Source organism: Sciurus carolinensis, chromosome 7, assembly GCF_902686445.1.
Source record: "Sciurus carolinensis chromosome 7, mSciCar1.2, whole genome shotgun sequence".
NCBI classification, from domain to species: Eukaryota; Metazoa; Chordata; class Mammalia; order Rodentia; family Sciuridae; genus Sciurus; species Sciurus carolinensis.
Window position 1 is genome coordinate 9,920,251 of NC_062219.1, and position 23,840 is coordinate 9,944,090.

The 23,840-nt window shown below is 50.1% G+C and overlaps 1 protein-coding gene across 3 annotated transcripts in view; it reads right to left on the reverse strand.

Moving 5' to 3' along the window:
- The window catches only part of Zdhhc14 (zinc finger DHHC-type palmitoyltransferase 14), a 264,704-nt gene that overhangs the window by 94,503 nt on the left and 146,361 nt on the right, over positions 1 to 23,840 (reverse strand). For all 3 annotated transcript variants that reach the window (XM_047558180.1, XM_047558179.1, XM_047558181.1), the window contains exon 2: positions 2,704 to 2,864. In XM_047558180.1, coding sequence (XP_047414136.1) covers positions 2,704 to 2,864 — 161 coding nt within the window. The remainder of the gene's footprint in view (positions 1 to 2,703; positions 2,865 to 23,840) is intronic.

A 23,840-nucleotide genomic window follows, 5' to 3' on the forward strand; every position in this document is an offset into this window, starting at 1 on the left:
AAAAAAAGTGTACCAATACTATGCTCATTTTTTATTGCTCAATAGTATTCCATTGTGTGGATATACCACATGTTGACCATCAATTCATCCTTTGATGGACAATTGGGTTGGGTCCAGTTTTTGATTAGTAGATAGAAAGTCGCTGTGGATATTCATGCACAAGTCTTTGTGAGGACAGACATTTTCATTTTTCTTGGGTCCTTGCCCAGGAGTGGAGTTGCCAGGTCCTATGGTAACTGACTTTTGGAAGGACTTTGAGGAACTATTCTCCAAGGCGGATGTGCCATTTTACATTCCCCCCAGTCCTGTGCCAGGGTTCTAGTGTCTCCAGTTCCTGCCCAGCGTCTGTGGTTATCTGTCCTTTGGATCAGAGTATCCTAGAGGTGCAGAGGGGGAGGTGCCTTACTGGGTTCCGACTTGTGCCCCTCGGCAGTAGGACCATGAGCGTCTTTCCATGTGCTCACTGACGCTTCATGCATCTTCTCTGGAACAACGCTGTCCTTGCTTTAAGTCACTTGTCCATCTCTGTCCCTGGTCTCTCATCAGTGCCGACGTTCTTTTCAAAGATCCGACTTTCGGTCTCATGGGTTCTTCCCTACTGTTCCTCTGCCTTCCAGTTCACTGCTTCCCTCTCGGAGTTTAGTGGCTTCCTTCCTACTGCGTGCTTCCGTTGGGTTTGCTCGTCTTTCCCGGCGTCTTAAGATGGAAGTACTGACTGCTCTTGGCTCCAAGCTGCCCATTGGAGAGGGGAGAGCCAGGGCTGGGGCTGGCCTGTCTGCAGAGCTTCTTCACCTCCAGAATCCGGCCTAGGAAGAAGGGGCGCACCTGCTGCGCTGCCCCAGAATAACCACTCCGCACCGCAGCCAAACCCGGAGCACACCACGGCCTTCCACACGTCGGCTCCGTGGAGATCTATCCAGTGGTGGCCTCTGCCATGCAAAGGCTCTGCCTCTCGAGTCCCTCTTCTTCCTTCCACAGGAAACCTGGCTTGCCTCACCTCCCTGCAGCCTCACTCTCTGGGGACTCCATGCCCAGGAGTCAGGAAGGCGCCCCCTTGGTTTCCAAAGACACAGAAGTTGAGCAGTACCGCCTCTAGGGCGGGACGACCCCTGGGCGAGGACGGAAGGAAACCGCATCTACCACAAAGGACCCAATGCGCAGGTCGCACCCAGGCCGGGAAACCGGTCCCCGAGACGGCTGACTGGGCAGCTGCTCCCTTTGCTCCCTGGGATGCGGCTGAGCAGGGAGTCCCGCGCCCTCTGTGCAGTGGCTGGGCTTGCGCACTGAGCAGAGCTGCTTGTGGTGGGCTGTGGTACGGACTGTGGCACGGACTTCCTTCTCCCAGAAGGAAGCTGGCCTGATCTCCCTCCGCCCAGTGATGGGAGGAGCTGGAAAGAACAGGGCAGAGACCCGGAGACCCGGGTTCTCGCTCCAGCTCTGCACCTTGTTCAAGCCCTTCCCTGGGGCTCAGTTTCCTTATCTGTAAAATGGATGTAAGAACAACGCCATCCTCAGGAGGTTGCGTGGATGTGGAAACAAGGCGGTGTTGGTCACGAGGGTGTCAAGACTGATCGCAGTGCTGTGAGAGGCGAGGCTGTACGTGGTGAATTATCACGGCTCAGCCTGGACCCTGAGACTCAGGGGCAGGAAGGAAACCGGCCCGGCTTCCTCACTGCCGCTTCTTCCTTGCCCCTTCCCTGCCTCAGGAAACAAGAAGGCTGCGTACCAGCAGATGTCAGCATGTGCTCCCACGATTGACTACTGCTCCCTTCCCAGGTGACTGGGATGAACGATGAGGACAGATGAGGACAGGTGCCGAGGGAAGGACACAGCTGGGCTTTAGCATTTGGGGAATGGTCAGACCAGAGTGGACACTTCCAAGCAACAGCCACACTTCCAGACCTGCTTACGCTGTAGATAAGGGGACTGCACCAGCTTTGGTGGAGGCTGCAAAGGGAGCTCTGTGGAACAGGAGGGAAATGTCTCTGCACATGGTTTTTCAGCCTTTAGCTCTGTGTCCATGCGGAGAGATGGCAGCCCCTCTGCCATCCAGGCCAAACTGACCAGCACGCGACAGCAAAGCCACAGTCACAAGCCAGGACATTTAAGAGCATTAAATGGGAAGAAAAGGCGCTCTTTCTAAACTTAAAAAAATGACCTCCAAAGTTTATTGTGTGAGGAATTATGATCTGTTTTAATGTCTTCAAAATGAATGGCTGTAGACATTTTAACCTAGGGCTATAATTTCTAAGGAAAAAGAGAGCTATTCTTCTCAATGTGCGTCACGAGGATCTGGTGTTCTTGTGCCTCAGTAAAGGAAATGCTGGGTCCCAGGCGGGACAGACAGGGCAGCAGGCGGAGAATAACCTTTCCGAGGTTTTTATCAGAACTAGCCAAGTCACAGTGACTGACATGGGAACAGAAGACAGCAACCTACAACTGCAGATCTGTGGCCACTGAGGCTGGTCACCAGAGCAGAACTACCTGGAGCGTCCCTGGACTCCACTCGTGAGCCTCTAGTCTTCTGCCCCCACCTGACGACCCACCTCCCCCCCAGGTGATGGGCTCATGCCTGACCCTTCCCGGCTGCTCCTCCCATGGCCAGCGCCCTGCCCCTCCTGCACGGGTACCTCGGTCTGGGCTGCCCACAGGGCTGGCACAGGAGGAAAGTGACCCAAAACAGCCAAGGGCCTGTGCGATTACCTATTTGTCTTTCCAGGTCAGCGGCTTCATCCGGTGTGGCTCGCGGGAGGACTCCGGGGTCGCTGAAGCTGGTACGAAGCAGGGTCCCCATCACAAAGAAGAAGAGGATGCCCCCAACCACGGGGATGGCGGGGGTGATCTTCACCGCTAGGTACGGACAGCTGCCAACAGGTGGGGGAGGCGGGAGGGGAGGAGAAGAAAGGGAACCAGAGTTAGACACAGTGAGCAGCCCCTGTCTTCTAAGAAGCCAGACTTCCTGGGAGGAACGAACTGCTTCCATTGGAGACCCGCCCTGTTGAGCTGCACGCAGGGGACTCTGCTGCCGTCTCCTGTGGACCACCAAACCGTCCTTCCCCGCCACGGCAGCCCGCCCTCTGCTCCCCCGGAAGAGCAGCCGGCAGAAGAATGGAGGCGATCCTGCCTCCCCCACCCAGCCAGCCTCAGACTAGAGCTGGGCAGGTGCACACGTGCCCCTGGCTGGGAACACGGCTCTTCACAGGGGTCACCTGGCCCTGGAATCACCTCATAGAGACATCACCTCATCTGCACCAGAACCGGCCTTTCCCGCCCGGATCCAACAACTCAGGCACTTTCTGCCAGCACAAGACCTTGAGGACTAAGTTCATTTGCAAAAAAGCAAGAAACCATTTTTCAATATTTTGGAGGTAATCTCTCCAAAAGAGGTCAAGGAACTGTGGACGTGAGCCTGCCGGGGAGTCCCTGAAGAGGCTTGAAGGGATTTCCGTGGCTAAACTACACTAATTCCAGAAGGCATTTGAGCTACCAATTGACGAACGATTCTTCTCATTGTTTTTGTGGTTGGGTTTTTTTTTTTTTTTTTTTTTTTTTTTTTTGTACCAGGGATTGAACTCAGGGACACTCAACCAGAGTCACATTCCTAGTCCTTTTTATATTTTAACTTTGAGACATAGTCTAGCTCAGTCTCTTAGGGCTTCAGTAAGTTGCCGAGACTGGATTTGAACCAGTGATCCTCCTGCTTCAGCCTCCCGAGCCGCTGGGATTACAGGTGTGCACCACCGCGCCCAGCTGGGCTGTTGGGTTGTTTTGAAGAGGCAGGGTCTTGCCATGTTGCCTAGGTTGTTCTCGGCTTCTGGACTCCAGTCATCCTCCCGCCCCAGCCTCCCGGGCAGCTGGGACTACAGGTCTACAGGGTACACTCCTAAATCTGAATTCTACGGGGAGCTGGGAGATGTGCCTCTGGACAGACTAAAGCCTGTGCCAGGCCAGCCTGGGAGCTGGCATCTGGCCTTGGCTGCAGGCCGAGGGGTTCAGGAGCTGGGCTGTCTCAGCATCAGGCCCTGGCTCATGGTCATGGCTCCCGGACTTCATGGAGAGGGTGGGAGGCAGACCTGAGAGTCGGCATGAAGCCAAGGGAAGGGAGGTCTCTGCCATGACCACGGTCAGTCTCTCGTCACCACGTTAAGTGATGAGGTGGTATAGAGAAACAGGACGCAGCCTCATGACAGGTCCTTGCAGCTGCCAAGAGCAGAAGGTGCAGGACCTCAGCTCTCTGCTCAGGACTCGGAGGTGGACAGGGGCTCGGTCCTGGAAGCTGTGGGACCAGCACCCACACATGCTCCAACAAGATGGCAAGGGGGGCTGGCACAATTGGGGCCCGAGGACCACCAGCCAGGAGCCCCTTTTCTGAGATCACAACAGAAAAGCTGGCCCACTAGCCCTGGGGACATATGTGCTGCTAACTGGACAGTGACTGAACTGAGGCCAGAGGTCTTTCTGTGTCCTCAGCCCTGCAGAAGTCTGGAGATGTCCCATGACCTTAAGAAGGTGGAGAGCGACCCCAATGTGACTAGGTGGACTGCTGTCTCCAGGAGGACCACCCAGAGGCACGAAGCTACGACACCCCATCCTCTCTGTCCCTGCTCCCACACCAACCCCCTCGCAGAAACAGAACAAAGCAAAACCACAGCGGGAATCAACATAGTGGACGGCCAGGTGGGAGGTCCCTCCATAGGACTCAGGGGAGACCAGAACGAACAAAGAGCTGGCATCCTCACATCAAGGTGACCGCCAAACCTCCGACACTGACTGCTTACACTCTCACAGAGCCTCACGGGAAAGAGAATTCACAAAGGAGGGTGACAAGATACAAGGGGCTTGCTGTAGGAAAAAGGAATAAAGAAAGTTTGACCTAAAGAACTCCCTGCAGGAATTAATACTGTCAAAATGGCCATGACCAAAAGTGTTAAACAGATTTAATACAATTCCTATTAAAACCCCAATGATATTCTTCATAGAAATAGAAAAAGCAATCATGAAATACATTTGGAAAAATTAGAGACCCAGAATAGCCAAAGCAATTCCTAGCAAGAAGAGTGAAGCATAAGGCATCACAATACCAGACCTTAAACTATACCGCAGAGCCATAGTAACAAAAACAGCATGTTATTGGCACCAAAACCAACATGAAGACCAATGGAACAGAATAGAAGGCACAGAGTCATACCAACAAATACATTTATCTCATCCTAGACAAAGGCGCCATAAACATACATTGGAGAAAAGAAGGTGCTGGGAATACTGGAAATCCATATATAACAAAATGAAATTAAACCCCTATCTCACACCCTGCACAAAAGTCAACTCAAAGTGGATTGTACAACAATCATCAAGAAGAAAACAAGCAACCATAAATGTTGGCGAGGATGTGGGATAAGAGGTACACTCCTACATTGTTGATAGGACTGCAAATTGGTGCAACCATTGTAGGAAGCAGTGTGGAGATTCCTTAGAAAACTTGGAATGGACCCACCATTTGACCCAGCTATCCCACTCCTCAGTCTATACTCAAAGGACTTGAAATCAGCATACTACAGTGTCTCAGCCACATCAATGTTTATAGCAGCTCAATTCACAATAGCCAAACTATGAATGTCCTTCAGCAGATAAATGGATAAAGAAAATGTTGTACATATAAACAATGGAATATTACTCAGCCTTAAAGAAGAATGAAATTATGGCATTTGCAAGTAAATAAATGGAACTGGAGAATATCATGCTAAGTGAAGTAAGCCAATCCCCAAAAAAACCAAATGCTGAATATTTTCTCTGATATGCGGAAGCTCATTCACAATAAGTGGGGGGAGCAGCTAGGAAAGAATAGAGGTACTTTGCATTGTGCAGAGGGGAGTGAAGGGTGGGGGGCCGGTATAGGGGTAGGAAGGGTTGTAGGATGAGTCAGACATTACTACCCTATGTGCATATGTGATTTCACGACTGTACATCATGTACAACCAGGAGAATGAGAAGTTGTGCTCCACTTACGCATGCTGTGTCAAAATGCACTCAACTGTCATGTGTAACCAATTGGAACAACAACAAAGAAGAACTCCCTGCTGTCCTGCAAATGTGTCCCCCAAACTTCATGTGTTAGAAACTTAATCCCCAAAGCAGCAGTGTTGAGAGGAGGGTCTTTAAGGATTAGGTGGCCAGGGCTCAGCTCTCTCCAGTGGATGCAAGTCACCATCATAGGAATGGGCTCCATGCTGCAAAAACTGCAAAATCTTGTTCAGCCCTCTCCTGCTCTTTCTCTGTCTCTCCCTCTCACCCTCTCTCTCTCACCCTCTTGTCTTCTTCACGGGATGACCCAGCACTCAGGCCCTTGCCAGATGTGGGCCCTCGACCTTGGACTTCCCAACCTCAATAACTGTCAGAAATAAATTTCTGCTCTTTTAGTTACCCAGCCTCAGGCATTCCGTTATAGCAGCACAAAATGAACTCCCTCTGAAAAAGTGTTCACTCATGTTGGGAAAAGTCTCTTTAATCCAGCTGGTACTGCTGTATGTAAAAGGGAATCACTGTTTTCCTTGAGTGTTTCTGGGTAAATACTGACATAATTCTCTTTAACAGTCTTCTGTCTTTTCTAAAACATTTGATTTTATGCTTTTAAGTACTGAAAAGCTTCAAGTTAAACATTGAAGAAAGTGGGGACACCATAATCAGGCAAATAGCACTTAGTTTGTACTCCTGGACCTGTAGAAGAAATCTTTCCTACAACAGAGATCTTTGGGATTTTAAAAGACCGCACCAGACTGTAGTGGGGGCCCAGGCTCCGGGGTCTGGCACAGAACTTGCAATTCAATTTGAGACATGTAGAGAGTAGAAAATCTCTCAGGAAATGACCATTTTCCTTTAGAGATTCAATATAAAGTGACAATCAAATTTACTTAATGATGTGTTGAACTCAGAATCCCAAATGCTGATGGTGCACAGGGTAGCAGGTGGTGGAGACCCTGCCTCTTCAGTCCAAGTCCGGTGCCGATGGGGCACATTCAACCAAGGGCTGGTGACATCAGTCTACGGCTGCCAGTCCAGAGTCTCAACCACTGACTGAGACATCAGCCTGGGGTTAATCTAAAGGGACTGAGACTCCAGGAGCTCATTAAAGGAACTGCACTGTGACACAGGATGTGACATTAGTTTTGTTGCTTTTACCGTCAAGTAAAAAGCAACCTCACACTGTGTATCACAATCAGAAATAAGCATGCCATGTCGGATTTGGTCCGAGCTGTGGGCCAGTGTCAGATTTGCTGACATTGATAATGTGCACCATAGCTTCATGAGAGGCCCCTCTTGCGAGGAAACACACACTGAAGTGTTCGGGAACACAGCCCCATGAGGAAAATACAGTCCAGGGAGAGCAAATGGGGTAAATATTCACAGGAGGTGCTGGGGAGAGGGCATATGCGTGTCTTTGCACTATTATGATGTTTGCGACTTTTTCGTAAATTCGAATTTATTTCCAAATAAAAATCAAAAGAAAAAAGGAGAAAGAAACACAAACCATATTGAAAGCATAAAATTAGCCTTGGTACAAAACAACAGATTTCCAGTTACATGCATTAGCCCTAACATAAGTACACACATACGCAAATGTAGGTGGAGTGGTTTAGATATGAGATATTGTCCCCCCAAAGCTCCTGTTAATGCAGGACTCTTCAGAGGTGGAAGGACTGGACTGTGATCGCTGTGGCCTGATCCATCCCTCTGGGTTTGAATGGACTGACTGGGAGGCACCTGTGGGCGTGGCTGGAAGAGGTGGTCGCTGAGGAGGTGCCTGGAAGGGTTCATCCCCTGTGGCACCCTCTCCACACTGACCCACCATGAGCTGAGCTGCTTTCCTTGGGGGCCTTTCCACCATGGTGTGCTGCCTCACCTCAGGCCCAGAGCAAGGAGTCGGCCACCCATAAACTGAGACCTCGGAAACCAGGAGCCAGAATCAACTTTTCCTCCTCTAAGTTGTTCTTGTCAGGTATTTTGGTCACAGTGATGCAAAAACTGACTAACCCAGGAGGAAAAAATAATTTTAAAGGCCAAGAAAATGATTTGTGTAAAAGAGAATGTTCCAGAAAAATTCACAACTGCACATGATTTGAATACTGGCAGAGAATAAAACAGGCCTGTGTCTTTTCTCTTTCTCATTATTAACGAATCGGCACAGCGGTGAGCCATCCTTGGCGGCTGGAGAGGTGAGCCCGGCAGAGCCGTCGACAGGATGCGCTCCCCGACGGGGTCCAGAGTTGAGAGCTCTCGTCTCCGTTTTGAGCCTCCAAGGGTAGATACTCCGGAACAGCCAGAGCCCTCTCGTGAAGGAGGCTTAGCAGGTCTCAGATTTTGGCATGTGTGTTTTTCCCTTTGGGGTATGAAAGCTACCTTGGCTGACCTCAAAGCCTGCCTGTGCCAAGTTACAGCAGTGGCCTCCGTAGAGCCCATGGTGGTGACAAGCCCCCCCACAGCCTGAACTGTCCCTTGCCACCGGTGCGCGTCAGGCAGGCCTGCGGTCTTCAACGACTGCCCTGCTAGTGGCCGTGATGATGCTCCGGAGGCCTTCCATCGCCTCCCCTGGAGACGGTCGACACTCAGCGATTAGAGATCAGTGGCTTTAGCTAAGCTTTCTGCCCCCCGCACATTTTCACCCCAGAGCCAATGCCTTGTGCTGAAGTGATTTGCCCTTGAGCACACGTTCATTTATTCAGTCCTGTTCGGGAAAGCGGGAGAGGAAGCGCAGAGGTGACCTGCCAGGGGTTCGCAGTGCGGCTGGCTGTTGACGGGGAGGAACAGGGGCAGAGTCCAGACAGACTGCTCTGTCTCCCCGCTGAGCCTGCTCCTGCGCCTGCCTGTGCGAAGACTTGGCCGGGCCTCAGGACCCCTCTGATCATAGCGCGAAGGTCCCGCAGGTCCTCCAGCCCCTCAAGCAGCAGACGTTCCAGCCAGTAAAAGTGCCATCATAATGAGAACCTCTAGCGCAGCCCCTCCTTCCCCAGCTGGCCAGCTGCAGCTCCGGGCCCCTGGGTGACTGGAGAAGAAGAAAGCAGATGGCCTGGACAGGGAGGCAGGGAAGTCCCTTGGAACAGTTCTGTCACAAGGTGACCATGCGCTCTGGCCTCCCAGATGTTTAGAGCGGAATTTCCCTAATGCGCGTCTGTGGGTTTTCCAGAAGCCCTGCCGGGCCTGAGTTCACGCCCGTCTCCCTCCTCCGGCTGGGGCAGCCTTTGGCCTGCTGGGCCTTCCACGCCTGTCCTCCCGGCAGCTCTCCCCCGTCTTCTGTCACCCAGGATGGCGGGACAGCCTCCCCATCACTCTGCCTGCCTCAGAACCCTCTTCCATCTGCTGTCACTTCCAAAGCCAGGTCACAGGGCGCCTCTCTGCCCATGCTCCCTGTTCTGCCCACTGAGGATCAGCTTCCTTGTGTGCAGCCCACCCGGCCTGCTGCAGCTCCCTCCTCCTCGCCCTCTCCTCCGCCCCCCTTTCCACACACAGAATGGCCGCCCGCACCCGCCAGCCCCCGACAGTGCACGCCCTCTGGCCCTGCCTCCCGGCTCCTGCGTCTTGACGCCCTCACCCCACCGAGCGTGCCCAGGCTCCCCTGCGACCACGCTGGGCTCGGCATCGCCTCCTGTGAAGACTGTGAACAGTCTTGTCTCCCCACACGCAGAAGTGGGCCCTTCCTTCTCTGAACGCCCCGACAGGCCACTGTCCCCGCCCACCCTGCCCCCTGCCGGTACTTGGGTACTTGTGGCTATCTGTGGACGTGCTGCACGGACCCCACTGGGTCGAAAGTCCCTGGGTGAGACTGCTCGCAGTTCCTCCCTGCGTACCCCATAGCACCCAGCAGGTGCCTCACACGTGGCATGATCAATAAGCACCTGCTGAGTAACTGAATAGGATCCATTTAATGAACTGTACAGTGACTCAGAAAATAAGAGGAGGGTTGGCCATTTGCTTGACATTAGCAGTGTCCCTTGTGCCTAGAGGCTCTCTCCTCTTCAGAGCCAGCTGGGGCTGGTGGCTTCCCTCACCTGGATGCTGGGCCCGTGCCCCTTCCATGAAGCTTCCTCAGTGGAGGCTAGGGGAGGTCTTCCTGGGTTCGGGTCTTCTTTCGTGCACCGGGGACGCTGCGGTAGCATGCACGAGACCTCTGAGACCCTCGCCTCACCTTACGTGGGTGCAGCTGTGTGCAGTACTAGGTGCTCGGTGACAGTTCCCTTCTTCTATCAGCTTCCGTCTCGGCCAGCCCTCAGCAGCTGCAGCTCTGGAAGCAGCACGGAGAATCTGGAGCCCCAGCTCGGACCACTGGGAGCCGGTTCCTTGGCCTTTCTGAGCAGAGGTGGGTGGGGTGGCGATTCCGAGAGCCATCTGTGACGGGGAGGGCTCCTCCCCGAGGCCTGGCTTGCACACGGGAGGGTGACACAGCCGCCAGAGACACAGACACCAAATGGAGGCCTATTTCTGTCTCAAGAATCGTGACCTACATAGGAGTCGGGGCCTCGGGCTTCTTGCCTTCCTAAAGCTCAATCGGAAACTGACAGGAGGGAGAAAATAAGAATCCGAAAGCATGTGTTTTCAGGGCATGAAAGAAATTAGCTAATTTAGCACCAGACCAAACAAACGCTGGGACACGAGGCTCCCTCACAAAGCCTGCCTGCCACCCCACCCCACAGCGCAGCCCTGTGACTTGGAAACCGGGGTCAAACACCGGTGTGCAAACTGGAGGCCCATACATTTCAGGGAAAGAGACCACGGCCAGGTAATAATCGGAAATGGCAGCATTGCCAGAAGGTGACAGGGAATTTTTTTTTTTTTTTTTTAAATCCAACAGTCATCTTCTCAAATCTTTAGGAAAAAAATTTTTTGTACTTTTTATGTGAGAAGTGGAACTATCTTCTGGTGCTGGGCTGAGACCGCAGCCAGAGCACTTTGCAGGTGAAACAGGGAGACAGGTGTAACACGGTCTCACCCTCAGGCGCTGACCAGCTCCCAGGGCGAACGCCGCCTTTGATTCTACATCGGTATTTGGAGACTGGGTCACGGGGAGGATAACCCACAAAGCTGATTCCTTGGACAAAAACCCTAGGACAAAACTAATTCCTTAAACAATCAATTAGGAAAGCTGGATTCCATTCCTGGGCAGCTAGATCCCTGTTTTTCCATAGGGCAGTCTTTAGGAGAAGATTCACGTTGCTTAAAAACAAAACACAGCACAGCAATATTAACAAGATGGAGCAGAGACACAGGCCTTTGGAGCAAGAAGAGAATCTTTTTCCATATCTAAACAATCTGCCATCTTTTAATGCTTCTTTTTATCTGCAAATGGGTGTGCATAAAAAAATTGCTGTCAATAGGAGTTCACGACTCCTCATTAAGAACAAATGGCCTGCATTTGGTACTTTTGCTTTGTCCTGTGTGTAAGTGCACAGAACTGAGACACCATGTATCACCACACAGGAAGCGGAAGTGGTCATGCTTCACCAATGCTGCATATTAAATGTCTCCTATATTTCAGAAATCACGAAGCAAGCTATTATTTTAAATTTCAGATTCTTGATCACAACTCATTTCAGTAATAAGTAGCTAAGGCAAATGATCATAAAATACAATGATCTGAGCCAATGACTCACATGTCTGAAGTATAGCAGAGCGAGCGGTACTGTGATAAATAGAGGTTGTAAGGATTGTAATAAAAATGATCTTTTTTCCTTGTCAGATGAGTCATTGTAAAACGAATGTATTTTTCACTTACAGGCAGGGACATAAGCACCATTCATTTTGTGGTTTCTTGCTTAATCGCATACTCAGAAATATATCTACACTCCAAGGCAGAGATAAGTACATTACTAGGAGACAAAGGAAAAAGTAGACTCTGAAATAATATCCATTCCACTCCATGATGGGAAGAAACAAACATTCACCAAAGCTCCCAGAGCACGGCCCCTACAGGACACCCCACAGCAGCCCCAGTGTTGGGAAAGCCCCTGCTCACTAACTGCTTTGACCACCCCAGGTCACCTAAGGACGAGTCTACTGCTACTCGTACGGAAGGAGAGACTTTAAATGCATGTACCTGGGAGTCCAGAGGAAAACTATCAAGACAGAATCCTGGAAGGAGGCACTCACGGGCTTCACCATACCCAGGATCTGTCTGCCTTTCTTGGGTGAGAACTGTCACTTTGTGGCTTACTAAGAGAGGAGGGAGGCGAGGGTCCCCTTATGGAGGACAGGAGAGTCACCAAGGAACCAAGTTTCTCCTGCAGATGTGGAGTTCAGCAGGAAGGACTCAACACAGTTTTGTCTTCTGCCTGTCCAGTGGGCGGAGGCAGGGAGGCCAGGGGCCCTCCAGCTGGGTGGTCACAACCTTCCAAATGTGCAGGACAGAAATGATGTCATTATTCTTAACTAGGGACCTCCAAGGCCACCCAGGTGGATCTACTTATAGATACAGAACCTGGGCCTCTATAGCTTAAAAAAAGGCTTCAAATTATAGTGTGTAGACAGCCCAACATCTCCACCTGCTATTGAAAGCGGGAAAGGGTTTGTTAGGGAAAATTGTGGTGTTTCAACATTTTTGCCAAGTGATTTCGAGTTACATTTAAAATTCCTGGAAGCCAGGACTTCTGGGTAGGGTGCAAATCACAGGAAGGAGAGCTGACACTGACTACCCCAAACTGGCTCTCTACCAGCTAGGCAAGCGCTCTGCCACTGAGCTGCAGCCCCAGCCCAACTCCACCATCTTGCTCTCACTGCCACCAGAAGCGTAAGGAATCGGCCGGCTGGCACAGGCCCTCCTGTTGGTCCTCCTTGGGCAGGATGGTAGCGTGTGGAAGAGGCCTTCTCGTGGAGAGTGGCAAGGGTATACGCTGGGGATTCGCTCTGCCCCTAACGTGACTCTAAGCTTTGGTTACTTCTGACAGTGCTACGTTTGGAAGGATGTCCACTCTGCTTGTGTGTGGCAATTCTGTAAAGTCTTCACTGGTTGGGGCCCAGGATGCTCATCAGTGATCCAAGAGACTCGGGAGGCTGAGACCGCAAGCTGGAGGCTGGCCTTGGCAACTTAGACCCTAACTCAAAATAAAAAATCAAAATTAGGAAAAAGGGACTGGAGATGGAACTTAATTGTAAAGCACTCCGGGTTCAAAACTCAGTTCCAAGAAAAAAAAATCTTGGCAGGACTTTAACTCTCTTAGAATTCTGTATTTCATCAAATATAAGGTAGCCAAGTTTTAAGATGTATCATTCAGGGAAAAAATGTGTTAATAAGATAATATTCTACAATCACTTGTAAACTTTACCCTTCTGGAAAGAGCTATTCTAGGCTTCTTTAGACACCAGTTTAAAAATTCCACGTTGCTGCTGTGTGTAGCTCCGTGAGTGAGGTCCACGGCGGTGCAGTCCCAGGCCATCCTCACTTGGAGGTGCAGTGTCTGAGGTCCTCACACACACAGCCACAGCCACAGCAGCCAGCTCCTCTTCCTGTGCCGCTCCTGCCCTCCGGTCCACTCCCTGCACAGAGTGGGAGCGCTGCTTTCAGAACCCAGGTGCTCAGGGCTCAAGCCCAAGGGCTCTTGGGGGCCACAAAGCTGCCCAGCTCCTGCTACCTCTTCGCTTTGATCTCATCTTCTCCTTTGCCCTCTTGCCATTCGCTCCCTCCACCTGACCCCACTGAGATCCTCAGCCCATGGCAGGCATACCCTCCAGGGCATCTGCCTCTGCAGAGAACACCCTTTCCTCCAAGCCCTTGTTCCAATTTCACTTTGCAGTGGAACCTTCCCTAACCAGGCTACAAAACTGCAGAATGGCCAAATCACAGGCCTTCTATGACCAGCATGGTCCTCAGACCAGCATCCTCTCTCCCAGCCCCCTTTGAGTCTTTCTTCCTTAGCACCCGTCCTTCATGGTGACCATCACTCATTATGCCCACCCTCCTGGTGCCCATCCCTCCTGGTGCCCACCCCTTCTAGCCCCACCTGGACTGACCTGTATATTTTCTGACTCCCATCGGAGAGAAGCTCAGTACAATGAGCTTTGTCTGCTTGTTCACAGATGTCACCCCAATGTTTAGAATTTGGCCCAGTACGTAATAGGCTTTCAATAAATATTTGTTAATAAAATGAAAAGTATCTTTAAAAACATGGAATCCAAAGTAGGGTTGAGATGATTCAATTTGTGTTTCAAAACACTTTTGTATCCATAATTGGAAGAATGTGCCCCGAATTATTCCCTCATTTTAAAGGTAGAAGGGTGATTGTGTGCATATGTGCTTTTTTGTGTGGTTTTCAAACTTTCTAATTAAAGCACAGCTTATTTTTGCAGTGGAAAAATATATTATTCAAAATAAATTGCATAAATACTTGTTGAATTAAAAAACGGAAATTGATGTGGCTGCATCACTGTAGTATGCTGATTTTAAGTCCTTTGGGTATAGGCCAAGGAGTGGGATAGCTGGGTCAAATTGCAAGAATGGAGGAAGGAGGGACTGTATAGAGGGAAAAGAGGGGTGGGAGGGGTGGGGGGGAAGGAAAAAATAACAGAATGAATCAAACACCATTACCCTATATAAAGGTATGATTACACAAATGGTATGCCTCTACTTCATGTACAGAGGAAACAAGATGTACTCCATTTGTTTACAATAAAAATAAAGGAAAAAAAAAAAAGGAAATTGCCAAAATACTAAAATCAACCTGTGCTTTAAGAAACTCAAGTATCAATAAAGAAGATGCATGTTCACTATTGGATGAAGCCCTTGGGTTTTGCAGGTGGCCTTACACTACCCTGTTGAGGAGGCTGGGCTTCAGGGTGTGGAGGATCGTCTTCAAGCATGCAAGACTCGGGTCACCTCCCAACTCAACTCCAGGCCAGATGCACTTTCTTATGGGATGTAATTATGAGAAGTTCTTTTACCATCTTTATGAATTTCTGTATTAAACTGGACATTTATATATTGAAGGCAGAGACAACCATACATAGACATACCTATTTCACAGGAAACAAAAGAGGAAAGGAAAGAAGGAAGGAGAGAGAAAGAATGAGAAGGAAAGAGAGAGAGAACGAAAGAAAGAAAAAATCAAGAAGACAGCTGAGGAGGCCACCCACTCTGGGCCCAGGCTCCCTCTCTTCCCACCAGCCCCCTAGAGACCCAAAGTCTCCCGTTCAAGGTAGATCCCTTTTAGTTTCCTTGGGTTGGCACTGGGTCCAGGGATGGCAGCCTGGGAAGGGAGCTTCCAGGAATAGAAGGATAAAACTACACAAATTAAATCTCCCCAACTGGCAACACCCATAGAGTCGAACCCAAAGTTGAAAGCATCCCTGAATATCCCACTGACGCGCATTGTTGGGAATGAACTAACAGAGACACGCTCAGTTCCATACAAATTAGTTTTATCATTCTATGTTCAAAAACCCTTTGGAGCTGGGCATAGTGGTGCACGCCTATAATCCCAGCGTCTCAGGAGGCTGAGGCAGGAGATCACGAGTTCAAAGCCAGCCTCAGCAACTTAGCAAAAACAACTCAGCGAGATCCTGTCTCTAATAAAATATTTTCAAAAAGGGCTGGGGATGTGGCCCAGTGGACAAGCCTCCTGGTTTCAATCCCTGGTACAAAAAAAAAAAAAAAAAAAAAAAATAGGCCTTCGAGGAAGGACAAAGTCCCTGCCTGGTTTTGGACGGCACGAGAACCTCACTGAGCCCCTCCTGTTCCCAGGCACCACTGGAAGACGGTCAGGGAGGTGGCCTGGGAGCCCTGGGACTGCTGGTGTCACTCACACACACCTTGCTGCGTGCCCTGCTCCCTCTTGCCCCACAGCCAGGGGCCTTCCTGGGGCTTCGGTCCCCAGGTGTTCCAGCAGTGCACACAGCTCAGTGCACACCTGGAGCGGAGCCCTGTGCCCCCAGGGCACCTGCCCTACAGAGCAAGGCCCCGTGCCCTGGGATTGTTACTGCACACAATTCTTTTCTCTCAACATCCAGAGCTACTGCTACCGAAAAGTGGGCTCAGGTGTTACCGAGAAACAGCAGCTCAAGGCAAGGCATGCATGAGTGTTGGAAAGTTTCTCCAGAGAAGGAAAGTAGGAGCTGTGGATCCAAGATACTGCAAAATTCCTTCATTCATCCCCTTCTCACACATTTACTGAGCACCTAGTACACACCACGACACCAGACCAAAGGCAGGGTCAAGACACAATCCTCAGGGGTGGGGAGCTCTCAGGGGCTCACACCCTAGGACAGACAGACCCGAGGTCAGTTAACCACAAGCAAACCAGCAAGCCTGGAGGAGTGCAAAGCGTGCACTCTGGGAACAGGCAGGGCTCCAGCTCAGGGATCGGCAGGAGTTGGACCAGTCAAGAGAGCAGCCACAGACCCAGGGCAGTGGCTGTCAATTCCAGGCCTTTGGTAGCTGCTGGAAGTTGCTGGTGCAGGAGCAGGGTCCAGGGGTTGGGTGGCACCTGCTGCACCTGGTGCCTCAGATGCTGGCTGCCACTCAGTATGCTCGCAAATGGGGCTGAGCTGAACTTAGGGGAATCAGCAGAGCAAACCTGCAACATCTGAGTCTCCACTGTGTGTGGTGAGTGTCTGACCAGACAGAACCAGTGCAGACCCAGGGGACACTCCCCTCAGTGTGTCCTGGCTTCCTGCGACGGCTCTCTCCTCTTCCCACCAAAGGCTGGGTTTAGTCCCCACACCTGGGCAGAAAGAGCCCCCTCCCTCCTTTTGCAAAGGAAGGAGAATGACCAAGTGAGCCATTTTCCCTTCTTAATGAGGAATTGAAGACTCAGTCTGTACCACAGTCATCAGCACTAACCTCTTAGCTAGAGTACCTCCAAACACAGCCAGAAACGGCCTGTCTTCCCAAGGAGATGTGCGAGTCAGAGGGCTCAGCCGCTTCCCCCATAAACTCAAAGCAACACAGTTTTCAATAGTGGAGACATCGTGATTTGAAAATCATACATATAATGTTTATGCAAAATGGAACATAGTGTTTTTGACTGGGGCAGAGTGGGAAGGCTACACAAATCCTTAGAGGAAAAAAAAATGTTCCATTTCCCAAAAGGAGAGAAATAAAAACAAAATAAGGTCAACAGATTAACAAGTCCATGAGCCCTTTGACATGAAGCTGGAGACAATCAGGTGCAGGCGGCTTTAGGGCACACAGATGGTGGAAAAATGGATCAAATGCAATGCTCTTGGAGTCTTTGGGTATGGGGTTGCTGCTGGGGGCTGCTGAGTCATTGTTCCCATCCCCAAAGGGGCAGCACTCAGCACCCATTAGCACGGTTCCTGAGCTCTTGCCTGTGTATCCTGGGTAAAACGCCTTTGCATTAAAACATGGCGAAGGCATGTAATTATCCAGCCCAATTAGAAGACAAGGTCAGAACAAACAGATCCAGAGGGACGGTCTTTCCCTGCCAGACACACAGATGTGGTTGCACACATGGTTTTCAAAGCAACAGGCAGCCAGACAGGGAGACTGCAGGAAATGGAAGAAAATTCACATTTTTTGATCAAGTGCTTTTATTTCAAGTGGTTTCACATATTATGTTTCATGTAATCTCTTCAAAAAGTTGGTCATTGGTATTATTGAGACCATTTTATAGATGAGGAAACTATCTTGATTGAGAGCCAGTTTAGCTAGTAAATATCAGGACCAGAATTCCAATCAGATGTGACTGTCTTCAAAGCCAGAACCCCGTAGCACATTCTCTCCGTTAAGCCACATGGGCCTACACTTCTGATATGTACCCTATACATATATATTTGTTTCCTAAGAGTACAGAAACAGTTGTGCCTGTTTTCACCTTTTCATGAGCCAAACTACAATCATTAAATGTAATTAAGAATACCTTGAAATCCTGAAACTTGACTCAGCTTGAAGGTGCCCTGCCTGGCCTGGGGAGATGGCCAGCTCAGGAGTCACAGGTGACATGCTTCTCAATGATGGATTGCTAGCAGAAGGACAGGAAAAGGAAACTCATGCAGCCCTGCCAAAAAGACAGCCAGGCACAGAGCCCCTGACTGCTGGCCAGGGCCATCTGGAGCCCAAACACATGGGGTGGAGCAGTGCAGATGGGCTGTGTCCCAAGAGAGGCTTGGGGCTGCCACAGTCATAAGCGTGGGGTGCCAGTGAGGGCTCCGGGTCACATTTTGGTTTCCACACCTCCAGGGACACCCAGAATGTGAAACCACTCATGTCCCCTGGGCTGCAGTGGCTTGGACTAGTGAGAGAGTAACACCTTCCCGCAAAGGTCAAGAGCGTTTCTCTTGGGTTGCTTCCCATTCCCCGGAGCAATTACTACCTCCCTGGTTTCTGTGTAACACAGATTGGATCCCCAGAGTCCCTGTCCACCAAACTTGATACTAGCAGTAAAGATGGTGCCTAGTATTTAAAAACACATTTATGCTAGACAATGACAGTACTAGCTTTGTTTAAATATTGGGGAGACTCTAACCAGTACAATACTAAAGCAAAAACTTTCATTGATAGAAAAAAAAGATGCTTGTTAAAATTCCCAGTTTCCACCCAAGAAGTAAACCGCTTCCTGTGAGAAGGGGGCAGGGTGAGAAAGCCCAGGGGCCCCCAATCCCAAGAGGCTGTGTGTCCTGCTCAGATGCGCAATCCTTCTTAGCGTGGTGCTCAAGAAGACAGGCAGGAGGTGCTGGATAAAGCTCAGAAGGCTGAGCATTTTTACTAGATTCGAGCAAGTTCCATGGTGTGCTCTTTCTGAAACTCTTTGAACTCATGGGGGAAAGCCAAAAAATGCCATGTGACGACAAATGAATACCTTAGCCGCCCCACCCCGGTCTTCATCTAATCGTTCTTTTCCTAGTATAGCTGCCTGGGCTAAACCTTCATTATCATTTCTTGAGTTTTCTTGTAAGCCAACTGCTTCTAAGAGAAAACCTTTCCAGTTCATTTTGAAACAGAACAGAAAGAATCCTGAGGACCACCCAGTGGCAAACATGACTATTAGTTAACTTTTAAATAGAAGGGGCCAGAGGGCAAAATAATAAACATTAGTTTTATAGAACCTCATGGGACCTATGGTGGAGAAGCATCTGAGAAGAGCATCTTTAATTAGTGCTTATCAAGAGGGACGCGGCCAACCGGAGTCATGCTGTGTCCTGAAGGAGCGTCTGGGAGATGTCACTGCCGTGAAAGGCACAGTAAGTTAAAAGGCCACCACATTTGCAAATGGCAAAGCTGGAGAAGCCACTGGAAGCTGCAGAATAATACAATGGAGAGAGAAAAGGGCCAGAAAGCACCTCCTTCCATGGAGTCCCTGCTCATTGTGGGCACACACTGTCCAGCTTGACGCAGCCGGTGGAAAGAGTAGGGTCAGTTCTGGGATGGTCTTTTACCTTTCCAGAGACAACTGCCTGGGCAGCTGCCACAAAGCCACTACTTCACGTAGGCACACCAGGAAACCGAGGTCCGAAAGCAGAGGCCCACCAAGCAGGGCCGTGGAGGCAATGGCCTAAGACCCCCTGGCTGTGCCTCCGTGCTCATCAGCAAAGCCTCGTGACCGTGGTGCTTATTCTGAACAGTTCCAAAAGGCTGTTCAACCAGGAGTTCCCACCAGCTCGGGTTCTGACGCTCTCCCCAGGGCACAGTCCTCTTGCTGCTCCTCGGTCTAAAAGGAGCTTCACACTGTCTAACTATGACCACAAGCTCCGCAAATGCACGTCCTTGAAGAAAAGGGTTTGTGAATGGGACATCCAGGGAGGGACCTAGGGAAATGGGTTAACCCAGCCAAGGAAGATCGAGGTTCCGGTTCCTGAGCAAGCTAAGAACTCAGCCTCTGCTCCAAGTAGCAACAGAGCCCAGGGGCTGGAGGCACTGCAGGTCTGTCTGGAGGCGGGGCCCAAGGCAGTCAGCCCCCTGCGGATGATAACAGCTTGTTGGGGGCTCCTCGGCCTCAGAGGCTGGCGGCAATGGGAGAAGAGCCTTACCTTGGGCCATGCCAGACCTGGCCTCACATTCTGTGGGGAGAAGGTCCATAGATCTTCTAAGGGCACTGACCCCAAAATCACCTGGACAACTTCCCTCAGGAAGGGAAGGGTGTACCCACGTAGCTACACAAAAGTGTGTTTCTGGATTGGCTGCTGAATGTGTTGCCCCAAGTCCCTCAGTCCTCAGGCACCAGCAAGGGCCCCAGTCCCTCTACTTCCCTGTGAGTTCTCCATGATCCATCAAATAAAGGTCACTGTCTACCCGACGTGGAGGTGTCCCGGTCCTTGCTCCCTCAGCTCTGCCCTTTTGCCTTCTCAGCCGCCTCTGGTGAGTCCCTTGGTCACAGTAAAAGAAGACTGTACTTCACAGCCACTGTCAAGAGGAGGAAAGGGCCACCTTGAGACTAGTACAGCCATGGCAGCAGGTGGGGAACCCCCTTCCTCACCCATGAGCTTGAGGATTTGCCAGACTCAGGAATACTGAGGAAAAGCCTGTGTGACAGAAAAATAGCCCACAGCACCATGGGAGAGGGGGAAGAAGTTTCTAGAAGAGATTGAGAAGCACTACCATCCCATCCCCAGCTTGCCTGGAATCTGAAGAAATTTACCTTGGCAAGACCGAGTAGATAGAAGTTTAAGGTAAGGGCCTGAATCACTTCCATACCAGAACCTGGGGCTGGGTCCATAGGGCCACCATGGTATTGTAGAGGGAAGGCCTCCAGCTATAGAATCAGACTGACTGGCTTCCCACCTAACCCTGGCTTGAGAAGCGAGCTCAGACTCTGAGTCAGTTTCATCACGGATCAAGGAATAAATTGGAATAGTACAAATTAGGAGTAATGATTGGCCAATTGTATTGTCGATCTGGGAATTGATGAGTTGGCATCAGGAAGACCCTTAGCTAGTACATACCCCTGGGTATACATTAGATGCTCCATAAATACAACCCCTTCCTCCTAGAGAGCTAGTCTTGCACTTGGGTGAAATTGTGGTAATTTCCCACACTTCCCTGTTATTCCTTGTTTTGGTTTAGTCCAGCAAAAGCTTATGGGAGTTCTGCGTTTGTTTCAGAGCCCAGGAGGTTAGGAAGAAGACTCAAAGCCTAGAGAATAATCCAGGCAGAAAAGTGATTGGTATATTTTGGAACAGGAGGTGACTGAGTGGATTCCTGAAAGTCTGAGAAAGAGAGGTGTGCAGGGGGACAGAGGAGCCTCCTGATGTCCAGGCAATTTTACTTGACGCGATGGGGGAAAATGGCATCTCGGTGGGTGTGTGTGCAGCTGCAGCAGAACCCCCAAGACTAGGTGGCTTATAGAGGGTAGAATCTACTTCTCTCAGCTCTTGCAACTGGGCAGTCCAAGGTCAAGGGCTGGCATCTGCCACGGGCCTTCACGTTGCATCAGCCCATGGCTAAAAGGCAAAGAGATAGGAAGCGAGAGTGAGAGACCAGACTCACAGCCTGGGCCCTTCATGGTGGACACTGATCCATTCAGCCTAAACATCTCCCCATAAGCCCCACCTCCCAACATCTTTGCACCGGGGATCAAGCTTCCAACACATGGTTTTGGGGGAACATATCTAGACCACAGCACACATTGTATGTGGAAGCCTATCCATGGTTCCAGAGATCCCTGCCTCCTGGTATTCACTCTCATCTGCTGACTTGCTTCTAGAAAATGGAAGATGTGATAGGGTGTCCTTTCTAAGTTACAAAAAAGGACAACTTCCAAATTGCTCACTTTCTTTCTTTCTCTCGTTGGTCTTCCAAGGGACACCAGCTGTCGGTGCTGTGAACTGCCCTATGGAGAGGCTCACAAGGGTGGCCTCTGGTCAACAGCCACATGAGTGGACATCCTAACTCTGGTCTAGCCTTCCCATGATGACATTCCCAGATATATCTTGCTTGCATTCCTGGACAGTGCCTTATCCACTGGGCAGTAAATATGCACCCAGACTTCTGGGCTCCGAACTAGGAGATAATAAATGTGTGGTTTTAATTCACTAGGTTCTGGGACAGTTTGTTATGAATCATGAACACATGTGGCTCTATCAGACATAAACTTAGATATCTTGTATCTGTATCTGATTGTACCTTGTATCTGATTTCTGTGAACACAACTTACGTATGTCAACTGAAATACCATATTCTTGCTATGGCGAGTAAAACAGAATCGCAGTTGATCAAGCCTTTCCACTCAGTTTCCACTGGCCAGCCAAGGGGTGTGTAGGGCTCCTTTTGCATGGACAGAAGGCTTGTCGATGATTAGTCTGGGCTCTGCCACTGATTAACTGAAAGCTGAGCTGCCTCTGTTTAAATGACTATGTTGAAGGTGATCTGAAGATTTTATGGGACCAATGACCAAGAAGACCTGACTTCTTAACATGCCAACAAAGAAATCTAAGGAACAAATATAGAAAGAGAAAACATGTGTTTATGCACAACTGTCTGCCACAGAGGCCTAAAATTAAATCACAGGGCTGCAGAACTGCTACCTATTTAAAAACTAAACAGCTGGGCACGGTGGCGCCTGCCTGTAATCCCAGCTACTTGGGAGGCTGAGGCAGGAGGATTGCAGGTTTGAGACTGGCCTGGGCAACTTGGTGAGACCTTATCTCAAAATAAAAAGTAAAAAGGGCTGGGGATGTGGCTCAGTGGTAAAGCCTGTTTCCATCCCTAGTGCTGCAGCACAAAAACAAAAACTGGAAATGAACCAAAGTGAAGTTCATAAAATGAGCACAACAAATAAGCCATTCTGGCATTTCCTAGAGATTCTCTTTTGTCTTATTTACCTGCTGCATTTCTAAAATCCTGTGCTAGATACCCTAACCATCTAAATTTTCTCCCTTTTTATTTCCCAAGAAAATATTTCCATTGTTTACACAAAACAGAAGGAGATAAATATTTGCCAGTGAGTCTTCATTTTTAAATGTTTAAAGAATATTCTGTACAATCAGGTGTGGCCAACTTTTCTGTCATTATGTTTGGTGTTATTGCATAAAGGACAGAAGAAGCCAGGAGTCTACACGGTGAGCTTCACAAGTAGCTGGTGACAAGTGTCTGAGGTCCCTCCTCCCAACCTCCCCTCAGAACCTCACAATGACACACACACACACACACACAAATGACAACAGCAGAAAGGCTGAAGATAGACGCTTTCACAGATGCACCGTTGATGGGAGGAGCCAGGACCACGTTCCAGGCTCCCCACCGCTTACTCCATGTACCAACCACACTATGGCGAACACAGATGGCCCCCTAGGGCAGAGAAGGGCCTGGGGCAGGGAAGAACTGCACATAGGCACCAACTCCACCAGCAATCAAAGCAAGGCAAATTAAAGTGATCATTCGATGCTCACATTGGCAAATGTCCCACGGTATGGAGAGGCATCCCCTCCCCCTCCTGCTGCCAGAGGAGTAGGAGATGGCGCAGCTCCTCTGGGAGGCTGCCTGGAACAGGTGCCAGAGATGGAGCAGTTAAGTGGAAGGGAGGCAGGAAGAGAAGGGTAGAGGGAGGGGAGGGGGGAAGGGGGAGGGGAGGGGGGAAGGGGGAGGGGAAGGGGAGGGGAGGGGAGAGTGGGGGAGGGGAAGGGGAGAGGGGAGGAGGGGAAGGAAAAAACTTTTTCGTGAGTAAGCTTTTAAAATAACACAGAATTGCTTATAAATCAGAACATTTATAAAATGGTTTGGATAGCTTTTTGAGACCAGAAAAGGGCATAATTTCCTTAAAATCCATATCATCAAAAATTAGCTTAATTTCCTTTTCTAAGCTGATATTTCTTATGTTACTTGTTTCTCTAAAGTCACAGAGGTGGGAAATGAGGGAAAATGAGGCCCGTGAGCACTCCCCCAACCTTAATGGGGTGCTGGTGCAAGAAGG